Source organism: Lissotriton vulgaris, chromosome 8 (genome assembly GCF_964263255.1).
Source record: "Lissotriton vulgaris chromosome 8, aLisVul1.2, whole genome shotgun sequence".
Classification (NCBI taxonomy): domain Eukaryota; kingdom Metazoa; phylum Chordata; class Amphibia; order Caudata; family Salamandridae; genus Lissotriton; species Lissotriton vulgaris.
In genome coordinates this window covers 718,746,401-718,760,772 of record NC_141696.1, presented here as the reverse complement: position 1 = coordinate 718,760,772, position 14,372 = coordinate 718,746,401, and the positions used below count along the sequence as shown (strand labels likewise).

Sequence of the window (14,372 nt, the reverse complement as noted above, 5' to 3'; positions counted from 1 at the left end):
TGGGAAATTGAGTCCTAGCCCTCAAGAAGCAATCCACTGTCTGAACCCTCAGTTGGAAATACTGGACCCTTGTTTTCCCCAAAGGAACCAAGACACTGCAAGAAGTCAAAGTTTGGAAACTTTCTACAAAGTTTTGCAGAAAAGCTGCAGGAGGAGACCGGCTGGACGTGGAGAGTCAAGTAACAGTCGTCGACTCATGAATCGGCCTGAACGCAATGGTTTGCTCCTCTGACAGATCTGAAGCTCCTCGCCGTCGAGGACAAAGACTTACAGAGGCTTATGGAGGCATCGCGCTACAGCAGACTGCCGGTGTCGAGTCAAACGGGGAACCTGAGGACTAGCGTTGAGAGAAAAGCTCCAAGAAAAAGAACAAGTCTGAATGTAAATTTTTGACCAGGACCTAGCCCTCAGCCTATCCCACCAGTCCTCCATTGAGGATGGCCTACAACTTTGACTACTTTGTCCTGATCCAGCATGACCAGATAGCCACAAGTGGTGCTTTCAATTTTCTGGAGCTAGAATGAACAACGGTTGATTTAATCTTTAACAATTTGTAATGCCTGTTCCCTACATTGTACGTTAGTCGTTTGAGTGTTGTTTTGAAGATTAACATATTCTCTATTTTGGTAAACTGGTGTTGGATTTTATTGTGTTGCGTCATTTACATATTTACTGTTCTGCTGGTATTACATTGTTTACACATACCAGCCTCCTAATTTAAGCCTGACTGTTTGTTTGCTAAGCTACCAAGGGCAAAGCAAGGATTAATTTAATGAGACTTGGCTGGGCCCATTAGTGATCATGGTAATATTACTAGCTGAGGGTGAATACCCCCACCTACTAATAATTCACTATCCTACACCAACCAAGACAGAATTCCTGTCATTTATCAGGAACAACAAACAAGAAACAGTATACTACTGGCTTAACAATATGCATCTGGGGGCGTGGCCAGCAACATACCTGAGTAAGTCGTGCTTTCGCCGAGCTCCGGCTGAAAGCATTATCCGTCTTTGAATCCGGTGCCCTGCGGCCCAGGAGAACACCACAATTGTTTGAGAGTGTGCCCCACTGTTCTCTCTCAGTTGAAATCGAGAGGAATGCACTGTTACCGGAGTTTGAGGGGCTGAAGCTTGGCTGCGCCTGGACAAGCAGACACCTTCTCAAAATGGCGCAGCGCAGTAGCTAAGCACAGGAGGCGCTGAACCGGAACTTGCGACCTGGATAGAAGGGGCCGCTGAGAGCTGAAAGCTGACTCGAGGTGTGCCGGCCCGCTGGAATTCTATCTGGGGCGCTCCAGGGAGACTTATTCTCCTGCAGGTACGGCTGTGGCGACCGCATGGGTGGAGCCCCTCCCCCACCAGGACTGTGAACTGCTGCGGTGACCGGCTGCGGAGCTGTGAGGTCGGGCTCGTGAATGGGGCGCTGCGAAAACCTGTGATTGCTGCTGGGTCCCGCGTGCACAGAGTGCGGGTCTGTTACCTGGCGGAGCCTGGAGGTGTTGTAGAGGCTGTGTCGGAGAGGCTGCAGGTGGGGGTGTGACCCTCCCCTCCCCCATCATTTCCGGGAGTGAGAGACCACGCGGGGGGGGCTTCATCTGCGGGGGCAGGAGGCGGTGAGTCCATCCTGGGCCGCTGCGGAGTGCTGCGGGGCACTCCCCCCCACCCCCCTTTGGCGCCTATGACTTGGCCCTAGGAGAGGAGCAGCAAGACAACACCAGAGAGGAGGTGTGATGCCGGGGGTAAGAGGCGAGGCCCTAGACACTGGCGGCGGCATCCCCCCGCTTTCCCCCTCTCCTGGAGCATCACATGCAGCGTTTGTGCGAGGGTGGCCTCTGAGGGACCAAAGGAGGCGAATAAGTCCCCGAGGGGGGGCCGTGAAGGAGAGAGCCTGCCCCCCCAGCCCCGGGGCTACTGGTGACAGGCTATAGCGGACATCGCTGTGGCATACCGCTGAGATTTGACAAGCAGTACTTTGATACAGCAAATAGACTTAACTTTAATGTCCCATGCAAACACAGGCAAGCAGAAGTATTTCTATGTGACAGCTGGTGAGCGATACAATAATTGCTTGTTTGAGGTAGCTTCCCTGCCGGAGGGGGAGGGTGCCCGAAATACTGTACTGTCACCAGGAGGAGGCACTCCACAATGTGACGCCTGCAGCCGGCGGGTGAGACTGCGGAAGAGTCTCTTCGCCTGAGGAGGGGCGGTGGTGGCCACCGGGGGAGGAGTGGTCCCTCGAGATCGTACAGTGATGCCTGGTGGATGAAAACTGCGCAGAGCTGGCCGTCTTCCCCCCTTTCTCCTACCAGTGTGTTGGACTGATTGCCTGAATTTGACCCCCCACTCCTGCGGTGCCCCGTCCAAATGAAGGTACCCGCTTACAGACACGACTTGCGAGCAACACGTGAGCTCCGGACGAGGGGTGACTTGGGACTACGGGCACGGGGCGGTAGGGGCGGACTACCATCTGAGTCTGTACGAACCAGACATGGGGAAAGACAGAGATCCGAAACAGCAGCGCCAAGTCAAGATGGACCTGTTTACGAAGGTCATGGCTCCCCCCAGGAGGAGCGACCGGGTGCCCGCTAAGATAGGGATACCCTCCTCCAGGCAATCCAGGCATCTAGGGTGGCACTGGAAGGCCAGGATTGGCGCTGTTGGGTCGAAGGTGGCGCTCTTACGTCAAGACTTCAGGTACTTGGCAGGAAAGGTCACGGAGGCAGAGACGCGGCTGGGCGAGGCGGAAGACTCGGTGCACGACCTCCGTAAGGGCATGCAGGAACTTCAATCCTGTCATAGGGACCTGTTGTGGAGGGTGGACGACGCCGGATATAGAGCGCGACAGAATAATCTCCACTTTGTGGGCTTTAGAAAGGGAATTGAAGGGACAAATATGCCGGAATTTCTCTACACCTGGCTACGGAACACCTTCCTGGAGGAAAAGTTCTCCTCTTGTTTTGTCATAGAAAGAGCCCCCCGGACGCTGCTGGCCCAGCCGCCTGCGAGGGAGCAGCCGCGGCCCGTAATTGCGCGTTTCCTGAATTTTCTGGATAGATACATGATACTTAGGGAGGCCCGTAAACTAGGGGAGATCTGATACGAGAATACCCGCATATGATCTTTCCGGACTACAGTAGAGAAGTACAAAAGCACAGGCCCACTTTTGACTCAGTGAAAGCTAAACTGCGAGAACGCAAGATACAATATTATGTTACTCTTCCCCCCCAAAACTGAAGGTCCTCTTCCTGGGCAAATCCCACTTCTTCCAGACACCGGAGGAGGCTTGGCAGGGGATGGAGGAGCGCTCCCCTCTGAGGCGCCAGGAAACGCAGCCGGGCTGTAGGGCCCCCTCTGGCGGAGCTGGTGACCGATCCCTGGAATCGCAGCGCTCGCTTCGGCTCTGGCAGCTGCAAAGAGGCTGCGCCATGGAGGTCACCCCGTATGCCCAGAGGGGTACAGGCAGGCAAAGACGGCGCACAGGTGGATCCTGCGACTCCCGGCTCTCGTGGGTGCTCATGCGCTCCGATCATCCGGACGACTTCAGAGGGGTAACAACACTGAGAAAGATGACAGGTCTGAAAGCGGACACTCTACCTCCAGGGGAGAGGAGGTGGGCCCCTTGATACACCCCCTGGCGGCTGAAATATTGGCACTGGAGCAGACAACATTGACTGAAACGGGGCATCCCAGACTGAGCCCCCCCGATCCCAACTCCTGAACAGGAGCCTGATGGGACGACCGTGGTTCAAACAAATATGCAGGAGCAGGCAAGCTGGAGACGCACGCCCTCTTCTTTCCGATCTCTCTCTGCTGATCTTGAATCTTTTTCTACTTTTCTTCCTTTTCTCTCTACCATTGCCATCTCTGGCCTTCTATTCTCTGGATTCGGTTTCGATGGTTCTGGGACAACTGAAGGAGTTTAAGCGTGTGGCGTAAGTTGGGCGCGGGAGGGCGACAGACCTCCGCCTACCCTAAAGTCCACCCCCTGTCATATTGCCGGAGATGAGTCAAGGGGAAGGGGAAGGTGGGGCGGGGGAGAGGGAAATGTGACTGCGCTGGGAGGGGGAAGTAGGATGGGGAAGGGGGTGTCAATTGTGTTATGGTTGTGGAAGTTTTGTTTCATTTGTTCCATGATTTTCCTTATGTTTCGCTGGGACACTGATCACATGATTGAATTGGCAAATGCACCCACTGCCTACCCGCCGCTGGGGATACAATCGCATTGCACGGCCTCATGGCTGCCTCGAATGATTATAGGCCCCCTGGAGAGGGACTGGTAGCTGGCCCTTGCAAAGCTCTTACATGGAACGTTAATGGCCTGGGGGACAAAATTAAGAGACGACTTGTAATGACATTTATTAAACGGATACACCCTGACATAGTTCTACTTCAGGAGACCCACCTAAAAGGAACAAAATCTGGCTTTCTTGCAAGAGGGGCCTACTAAAAAAAAACAACAACAAAAAATACATCTGGAACTCTCCGACCTCCAATTTTCAATAATTGTCAAGTCACATAGATTCACCTCTGACATGAGCATCACTCTCAAGGAACACACTGCTAAAAGAAAGATAAACACTGCCTGGTATCAGTCCTCTCTTCTAATTAAAGCAACTTCAGAACTACAGTTCAAGTCTTTGTATTCTTGCCTCTGGCTAGTGGCGACACCCTGCTCCATGGCATTCTAGACTCCACTAGATTCCCTAGATTCTAGGCTCCATTCTAGATTCTACAGGCACTCCGTAAGGGAATCCTACACACCACAGCACGTCTCATCAAGAGCTTGAAGAAATATGGAACACATCACCCACATCCCACATCACATAGGTCTCCACTGGCTTCCATTGCCGGCACCATCTTCAAAACTAGCTGCCTCATTTATAAAGCCATAACGACCAGCACTCCCACCCCCCCCCCCCGACAATTTGAGAATCCCAGATGGTTTTTGGTAAACTCACAGCTAGAACAGCATCAGACTGCGGACTAAGCAGTGTAAAAAAGAAAAGAAAAACAAAACAGCAAGACACTTCCATTCGGCACACAGGAACTCGAACAACATCCCTGCATCCATTTAGGACTATCACCAAAGCTGCTCCAATTTAGGAAGGAGTTGAAGACGCACCGCTTTAACGAGCAGTACAACACAATGCAATAACAGACCATAAACCAGCTCCCTCTCCTATCACTTGTTGGCTCTATGCTGGTTTTTGACCCTGTTCAGAGCTTTGTTGCCTTTTGGCTAGTTTGATGCTATAGAAATACCACATATACGCATTTCATTGTTACAGTAAATGCATTAGCATTGTTTTATATTTCATTTAGTGATCACAAATGGTACGCAGCCTTCATGGCCATGGGCCTAACTAACACTGCATTACTGAATTATTATATGCTGTGTGTTGTGTGCTTTTGACCACTTCTCATCTGTACAGTAAATAATTCATATATTTTGTAATAGGTACAAAAACAACTCTGGCTAGGCATTTTTATTGAACTGTGAGAGCTGGGCTCTCCTATATCTACACTGAATCCTACAATACAATCACATTTGAGCTGGGCCTTATATGCTCATCCACTTCCACCAGGATAGTGAAGGGGGCCAAATTTCCACTGCAATGTCTTGGTTAGAAACACCAACACTCTATTCGCATAGTGCTTGGCTGTTCTGTGACTAAGTATTGGAGAAAAACATGACTATCTCAGAACGGTCTTGTACTGGATGATCTAACTGTACAACATGAATGTAGTCACTACAAACTGATACATAGCATTTCAAGTCACTATGCATTGAAGAACCTAACATTAATATAGCTGTTAATCTTACAAGAAATAGAGGCTGGGTGACTGCTGGAACGCATTCTTTGCAAGACTACACAAAGATGTTAGCACAGGCAGATTAACCAACAACTGAAGCCAAATACAGCATTACACCAATATTGAACTTTAAATATCTTAGTTCTAAAATTATGGGCAAATAGTATACACAAGAAACAGAATTGCAGAGTACTTACGCATACACCTACCATATTGACGGAAGCATGGAATTCTGAAGCACATATGTCCGATCCAAAAATAAGAAAATACTTCTTATCATAATCTAAAACCATTAAAGGGACACAAATGAGTCTTTCTGATGTGTAATTAGTTTAGACAACAATTTGGATAGATGAACTCATAACATATTTAATAACACTAATATGCTGGTGCACTGGTTTTCAGATCGCCTCAAACCAATAACATTACTCTCCTCTGTAAGTAATTACAACTAGACAAAGTAATGAATGTTAATATTTTGGCACTCATCTCCCTAGGGAATATTCAGTGAGTAACCAGTCCAGATCACTGCTTGTTTAACGAAGAGAACACTGGGAGAGATTTGGAAAAAAGGTGCAGACGGGTTTAATATTGGGGCACACTACCTCTGCCCTTGGGCTGGGGTTGAGGAGTCATAAAGGAACACACATATCCTTGGCCTTAAATTATGCTTCTAAAATAAGTCCTGATGTTAGTGTCATACAGATATCCATTATTTTCTTTAAAAACAAAAAAGGTGAGATTGGCAATGCCAATGTCTTCATTGTTTACTTAAGATCCAGACCTACTGACTTTGCCAATGTTAAAGGCTGGCAGAGAGAGACTGTAACGGCCAGGTTGCAAACTCAGACTTCAGGACAGCTAGACAGTGAAATATGTTTTGCTACATTTTTCAGGATTTGCAAAAAACGAAAAAAGAAAATGTCCTTTGTTGAACAATCTGTGGATCTACATCAAATTTGCGACCCAAAGTTTGATCTGCAAAGCCCATAAGACAAATAGTGTTTTTTTTCTACTTTGTGAACAGCCATATCCCTTATCAGATGCCCGTACGTCCTCCTCGAGGTCAGGAGATGCTTCTCCAGCCCGCTTATGACTGCTGATATGTGACAACCGTGGTCCAATAGGAGAGATCCACTATACCGATACGGTTATGTTCCTGACACTGCGCAATCAACATACTGTGTGCATGCTCCTAAGACACTATGCTAGACATGGATATTTTGGAATATGTGGGAGATATGAACAATAGTTACTTACCTGTAATCTGTGGTTCTCCAGTATTGGTGTCTTTCATAGATTCACATGCCTGAATCATTCCCCGTCGTCGGAGTGGGAGTCCCACGATATATAAAAAAGCAATATTATGCCTGTAATCACCAAAAAACCTTGGTAATAACCAACCAGGAAGTAAAGAAGCCCTAAGCTACAGGAGCAAAAGCTCCCACACTCATGACTATCCTAGTCATTTTGTATAGACCAAACTGCAGCCAATCAGGCGACAGCGCCCACCAGAATGTTCTCCCCAGAGGCTCAGGCTCTCAGATGTTCTCGCACAGGAGTGAAACCAACATAATTGCCTGAGGGAGCCTCTGATGGGAGGTGGGCGGGTGCATGTGAATCTATGAAAGACACCAATACTGGAGAACCACAGATTACAGGTAAGTAACTATTGTTCTTCTCCAGTATTGGGGTGTCTTTCACAGATTCACATGCCTGAATCAGAGTAGATAGCAGTCCAAGAAAAAACATTATGCTTGTAAAACGCTTACAGTATACAGCAGATATGCATGCAAGGTAATAACCAATAACATGTTAGAAGCGTCTAAACAAGAGCATAGAGGAGGAGGGAGAACAGAGGCTCACCTTATTTGAAAAGATTGCGTAGAACTGCTCTTCCCACTGAAGCATCTGCATCACTTGCTGAATCCAGGCAGTAGTGTCTTGTAAAAGTGTGCCTGCTGGACCACGTTGCAGCTCTGCAGATTTGTAGCAGGGGCACACCAGCGAATAAAGCGGTGGAAGAGGACACTGCCCTTGTAGAATGTGCTCTTGGTACAGACTGTAAGGGTCTTCCTGCCTGTTGATGACATAGCCCAATTGCTGACGAGACCCATCTGGCTATAGTCTGCTTGGATACCGCGCAGCCTTGGCGCAGTCTTCCATATGCCACAAACAATTGGTCTGTCTTGCGAACAGTTGCCGTTCTTTGAAGATAGAACCTGAGACATCTCCTGATGTCTAAAGAGTGTAAAGCTCTTTAAGCCAGTGATTGTGGATTTGGAAAACATTTCTTGAGGATCACTGGCTCATTTAAATGAAAATCCGATGGAACTTTGGGCATGTACCTAGGATTGGTATGTAGCACCACAGAGTCTGAGGTAAATTGTAGGAAAGGCAGTTTTAAAGTGAATGCTTGAATGTCACTGACCCTTCTAGCTGATGTTAAAGCCAATAGCAAAGAGACCTTCCAAGTAAGGAACTTAAGATCAATCTTATGAATGGGTTCAAACGGGTGACGCATGAGTTGAGCTAGCACCACGTTCAAATGCCAAGATGGAGGTGGTCGTCGAATTGGAGGAAACATACGAAATAGTCCTTTAAAAAATTGCTGGATTATTCTTGAAGAACACAGAGAGTTTGTTCCGTCCTGACGGAATCTGGAAATGGCTGCCAGGAATACCTTTAGGGTCGAATGTGCCAAACCCGATCTAGCCAAATGCAGAAAGAAAGGCAAAATTTGTTCTGGTCTAGCATGAATGGGATGCAGATCAGCAGCTTGGCAACAGGCACAAAAAAGCTTCCACTTGAGCTTGTAGGTCTTCATCGTTGACGGCGCTCTAGCATTAGCGAGAACTTCTTGACAATCTTGAGGAATGTCTAAGTTGGCAAACTCATTGTGTTGAGGAGCCAGGCTGATAATTTCAACGAAACTGGGTCCGGATTGTACACTTGGCATTCTTGGATTGTCAGGAGATTCGGTATTCGAGGCAGCTGTATCGGTCTGCACTCCGAGAGGAGGAGCAGCTCGGTGAACCAATATTGTCGGTCCACCGTGGAGCAATCAAGATTAGACGTCATGGCTGTCTCCTCATCTTCCTGATGACCTTGGGAATTAAAGGAATCGGCGGAAAAGCGTTTGCAAATATCGGACACCAGTTCATCGAAAGGGCATCCCTGCATGAGTTCTTGTGGGGAATCCAGCTCGCAAAGCGTGGGCATTTCCGGTTCTGATTCGTCGCAAACAAATCCAGGTCGTGATGACCCCACTCTTGGAATATCTGATCCAGGGTTTGTTGATGTAGCTCCCATTCGTGATTGCCTGCAGCAGACCTACTGAGGGAATCCGCCAGTACATTGGCAATCCCTGGGACAATGGACCGCCGACAGATTGATGTTGTGTTCCAGGGCCCAATTCCAAATCTCCTGTGCCTGATGGGATAATCGGGCCGACCTTGTGCCTCCCTGTTTGTTCAGGTAATGCATGCTGGTTGTGTTGTCCGTTCGAATTAGAACCGTAGAGTCCTCTAAAATTGCTTGAAAGGATTTCAGGGCGAGAAAAATGGCTCGCAACTCTAAGAGGTTTATGTGCCATTTTCTTTGCTGTAAGTTCCATTTGCCACTGATTGTCATTCCTTGAAGGTGGGCGCCCCAGCCTTCCAGAGAAGCATCTGTGGTCACAATAAATCTGGGCACTTCTGTTAGGAATGCACATCCCCTTTGCAGGTTGCACTTTTGCATCCACCATTGAAAGGAGTTCCTCATCCTTGGAGTTATGTTGATCACGTCCTCGAATGATCCTGTTACCTGTATCCACTGAAGACTGAGTTCCTCTTGTAAGGGCCTCATTCTTAGGCGGCAGTTCGGGGTGAGAGGAATACAGGACGAGATCATCCCCAGGAAAGACTGAACAATGCAGATGCCATCCTGTGAATCTTCAACTGTCTTTCTCTTGATATGAAGACTTGGGCGAGCTTTGTGTCCAGCGTCGCTCCTAAGAAAGATATTCTCTGTGATGGAGTTAGATGAGACTTTTTGAAATTCACCGAGAAACCTAGACTCTGAAGTAGCGACAGACATCTCTGAACGTGAGTTCTTGCTGTAAGGAAAGAACTGGCCTTGATAAGGTAGTCGTCCAAATATGGATAAATCGGAATTCCTTCCAATCGCAAGTGAGCTGCCACCGGAGCTAGCATCTTTGTAAAGACTCTGGGGGCTGATCGTAGTCCGAAGGGGAGGACTTTGAACTGAAAGTCCCTGCCAGCCACTCTGAACCGCAAGAACTTCCGGTGTCTGGGAAAAATGGGCACATGGAAGTATGCGTCCTGAAGGTCGAGTGTTGCCATGTGATCCCCTTCTGAAAGAAACTGGAGGATTTCTTGAAGCGTTAACATTCTGAAGGACAATTTTTTGAGGTATTTGTTGAGGGCACGCAGGTCGAGGATGGGACGCCATTCCCCCGGCTTCTTGCGAATTAGGAAAAATCTTGAATAAAATCCTTTTCCTCTTTGATGTTGAGGTACCCTCTCGATTGCTCCTTTCCGAATCATAGAATATATTTGGGAAAACAGCTCCTTCGGATGAGCTGGTGGTGGTCCCTTTGGGGGAGAATTTGGAGGGGCTTTGACGAATTCCAGAATGTGACCTCTGGATACCACATCCAGGACCCATCTGTCCGTGGTAATCTTGGACCAATTTGAGTAATGTTGGGATATTCTTCCTCCAATTTGCTTCAGGTTGGGTAAAAGTGGTGGCAGGATGTTTGTCTCACTTGCTTTTGGTGTTGTCTCTTCCTCGATAGAGGTTTTTCCTCTTGACTGAGAGTAGTTGTTCCTCTTTTGACCATATGTTTGTTGTCGGTATGGTTGCTATCTTTGGTTATCCTGTGAGTTGTTATAGGAACGCTGCTGCGAATAACCTCCTCTGTTAGAGAAATTGCCTCTTCCTCTTGCTCCACGAAAGGAAGATTTACGAAATTGAAGAGATCCCAGGGACCGTGCAGTCTCAGTATCCTTCTTTATGGCTTGTAAAGCCTCATCCACATGTTGTCCAAAAAGTAACTCTCCATCGTAAGCCATGTCCATGATCTTAGACTGGACCTCCAGGCAAAAGGATGTAGATTTTAACCACCCCTGTCTTCTCAGAACAGCTGCACCCGCTAGCTGCCTGAAACCTGTGGCAGCCACGTCCACTGCAGCATCAATCATTTCTGATGAAACACATTCTCCCTCTTGCAAAATCTTCTTGGCTTCAGATCTATCAGGCTCTGAAAGCTTTTCAATATACGGTGATATGTCCGACCACATCTGTCTGTCATACCTCCCAAGGATTGCAAGGGAGTTCGCGACACGGACAGTAGTTGCCGCAATAGTTGAGACTTTCTTTCCTATTGTGTCGAGGCGCCCTCCCTCCCTATCCGGGGGAGCAGTGACCTGTGAAGACGGATTTTTGGCTCCCTCTGAGCCGCCTGGGCAACCATAGAATCCGTTTTTGCCTGGCCAATAAGGCATGCCGGTGACTTGCTAGGCGCCCTATATTTTTTATCTACCCGAGGTGGAACTGCAGGTAGAGAATTTGGCGTCATTATCTTTAGACCTTCCTTCCAGATAAAATCAATAATAGGGATGGACCAATTTTGTTTTTGGGGTAAGTCTTTAAAATCATACAAAAAACACTCATCCTGCTTAGCTTCCATTGTGATGAGGAACCTCTTTATTGCCCTGCCCATGATTTGGTGGAAGGTTGCGATGTCCACCGGCGGAGAATCCGCCGTAGGTTGGCCAACTGGAGAAGGAGTTTGTGCCTGATACTCATCCCACTCCGACGATACTGACTTGTCGTCTACTTCGCCTTCTTCCTGTTCTTCTTCCGAAGAATTATCATCCTGCGTATGATGAGAAGGCCCTGGCGAAGAAGCTATGGTAGGCCGTATCTCCGTAGTTGGCAGCGGAGAAGCTGGTCCTGGAGGCCTTATCGTTGTCGTAGATGTTCTTGGCACCAGCGTAGAGAAGTGAGATTCACCTGATTCTGATGGTGGAAAACGACGATAATAATCACTTAGCATATATTGAAGATTATGCAACAGGTCTAACGGCATTTGTGTGGTAGGTGCAGACACAGGAGCCCAACCAGAAGGCTCAAGGAATTGTTCCTCCTCATCTTATTCTTCATCCTGAAGTTTTAGAAGCAGCTCCGATGGGCTTCTGGCTGCACGGAAAGTGTCATCTTCATAGGATTCCTCTTCCTCAGAATCTTGTAATTTCTCTGGTAATTTCAATAGAGACAGAATAGTCAAAGATGAACCACGCTTTTCCAAGAGTGAAGCTGTGGTAGACGGTGAAGGCAGAAGTATTGCGGATGGCCTGGATGACCAAACTTGCATTTCCGTACAGGTTGATAGTGGGGGCGTCGACGGTGCCACCGTCGACGGTGAAAAACCTGTATCTGACTGAGAAACAAGAATCTTCGTTGACGGTGTGTCCGTCGACTGTAACATTGTCATCGACGATGACTTTGTCGACGGGGGTGTCTTGTTCTGCGTCGACGATGGCGTCGTTGACGGAAGCGCCTTCTTCGTCGACGAGGTTGTCGACGGGGGTATTTTCTTCGTCGATGAGGATGTCGTCGACGGTATCTTCGTCGACAAGGTCGTCGGCGGTAACTTAGTCGATGGGGATGTCGTCGACGGTAGGGCTAACTTCGTCGACGGCAAGATGTTCGTCGACGTTCGAGTCGACGACGGAGTACCCGTCGACGGTACCTTCAAGATTCTCGTCAACGGTGGGACGTCGACCGTAAATGGCACTATCTTCGACGACGAGATAGGTCGAACTTGGACGTGAACCAGCTTCGACGGTGAGGAGACTGTAGATATCACCATAGCTGGTTTTGGTGAGGAAAAAGTCACCGTAGATGTAGAAGAGGTGGCCACATGAAGAGATGGCGACGGTGAAGCTGTATTTGACGCTGAAGTGGTCAAAGGAGCAGCCTGAGGTAACATTATATGAGAAGCTGTCTTGGAAGTTGTGGACTTTCCAGCTTTCTTTGAGGGCATACTAGGACCAGATTTAATAGGTGGAGAAGCCTTTTTTGAAGTAGAAGGCACGCCAGAATCCTGAGAGGATTGGGATTTTCTCAACACCTTTGCCCCAGGAGAAGCTAACTCAACCTCAGCTTTCCTCTTCCTAGAGGATACAGAAGACCCCGAGGCGATGCTCCCTACCTCAGAAACGGGGTTATCTTTGTCCTTTTTCCTCTGGAGCCACAGGAGAAGACGACCCTCTCTGTCCCGGAGGGTTTTCTGAGGAAAAGTCCTGCAGATTTTACACTCCTTTGCCTCATGATCTGGATACAGACAATATATACATGTCTTGTGAGGATCCTCCTTGAACAGCCTTAGCTTTCCTCAGGAATCACAAGCCCTAAAAAGGAATTTAGAAGTAGACATCTTTAGAAGGTGAAAAACCAACCAAAGTAAGAAGAAACTGAGCAGAGCTCAGGGAGACTCCCTTCACACGACGTGCGGTAGAAAATCTGAGAGCCTGAGCCTCTGGGGAGAACATTCTGGTGGGTGCTGTCGCCTGATTGGCTGCAGTTTGGTCTATACAAAATGACTAGGATAGTCATGAGTGTGGGAGCTTTTGCTCCTGTAGCTTAGGGCTACTTTACTTCCTGGTTGGTTATTAGCAAGGTTTTTTGGTTATTACAGGCATATTATTGCTTTTTTTTATACTGTGGGACTCCCACTCCGACGACCGGGAATGATTCAGGCATGTGAATCTATGAAAGACACCCCAATACTGGAGAATACCTATATCCTCTAGACTATGACGTTTCATGTATTGCCCCATACCGTTTTTTCAACTAAAAAGGGATAGAGGCAATTTTTCTAACCTCAGTGAAAGTTTACTTGACAACTTTGGGTGTTTACACTAGTTCCACAAGGGGATACAATGTATCCCTTTAAGTAATTTTTTCAACACTGTCAGCACACGCATTCTGCCCAGCTACAGACGCTGCATAAACGCTGACACAAAGACAGCCTTATCTCTGCTTCCAGACACGCCACTCACTTAACCGTGATGGTAGCAGTCTGCTTTGATTCTTCACTAAAGAAGGAGGTAGGTGACCTGGCCTTCAGGTCGTGCGCTATTGTTTTTCTGTCTTCTTAAGACAAAATACACCGTTCTCTTTAACTAATGTGCAGCTTTTATAATCTTTCATTCCAGAGCCGGAATAAATAGGAGGCCTTCCTTTCAGCCTGTATAGATTAGAGTCATTGCGATTCATCATCAATAGGACCCGCCCATGTTTGTTTTTTAGAGAATGGATTTCAACTGACTCCTACTTCAGGGCTACACGTTATATTTTCATTTCAAGGCTGGCAGTATCTATTTGCCTTAAGGTAAGCCAGCATAAGAGACAATTTTGCAAACTTTAACAGACCGGAATGTTCCCATGTGAACTCCTTAATCATGGCTGATTTTATCCTTATATTTCCTGGATTAATTCCACCATGGGTAAGAGCCAGACACTACTCACCAACTGCATGATCAA

General features: G+C 47.8%; 1 protein-coding gene across 1 annotated transcript in view; it reads right to left on the bottom strand.

The window, feature by feature from the left end:
* Positions 1–14,372, bottom strand: part of LOC147697921 (cullin-4A) — a 625,511-nt gene that overhangs the window by 444,294 nt on the left and 166,845 nt on the right. Inside the window, exon 5 of the mRNA XM_086934608.1 lies at positions 6,026–6,099. Within this exon, the coding sequence (XP_086790734.1) occupies positions 6,026–6,099 (74 nt within the window). The remainder of the gene's footprint in view (positions 1–6,025; positions 6,100–14,372) is intronic.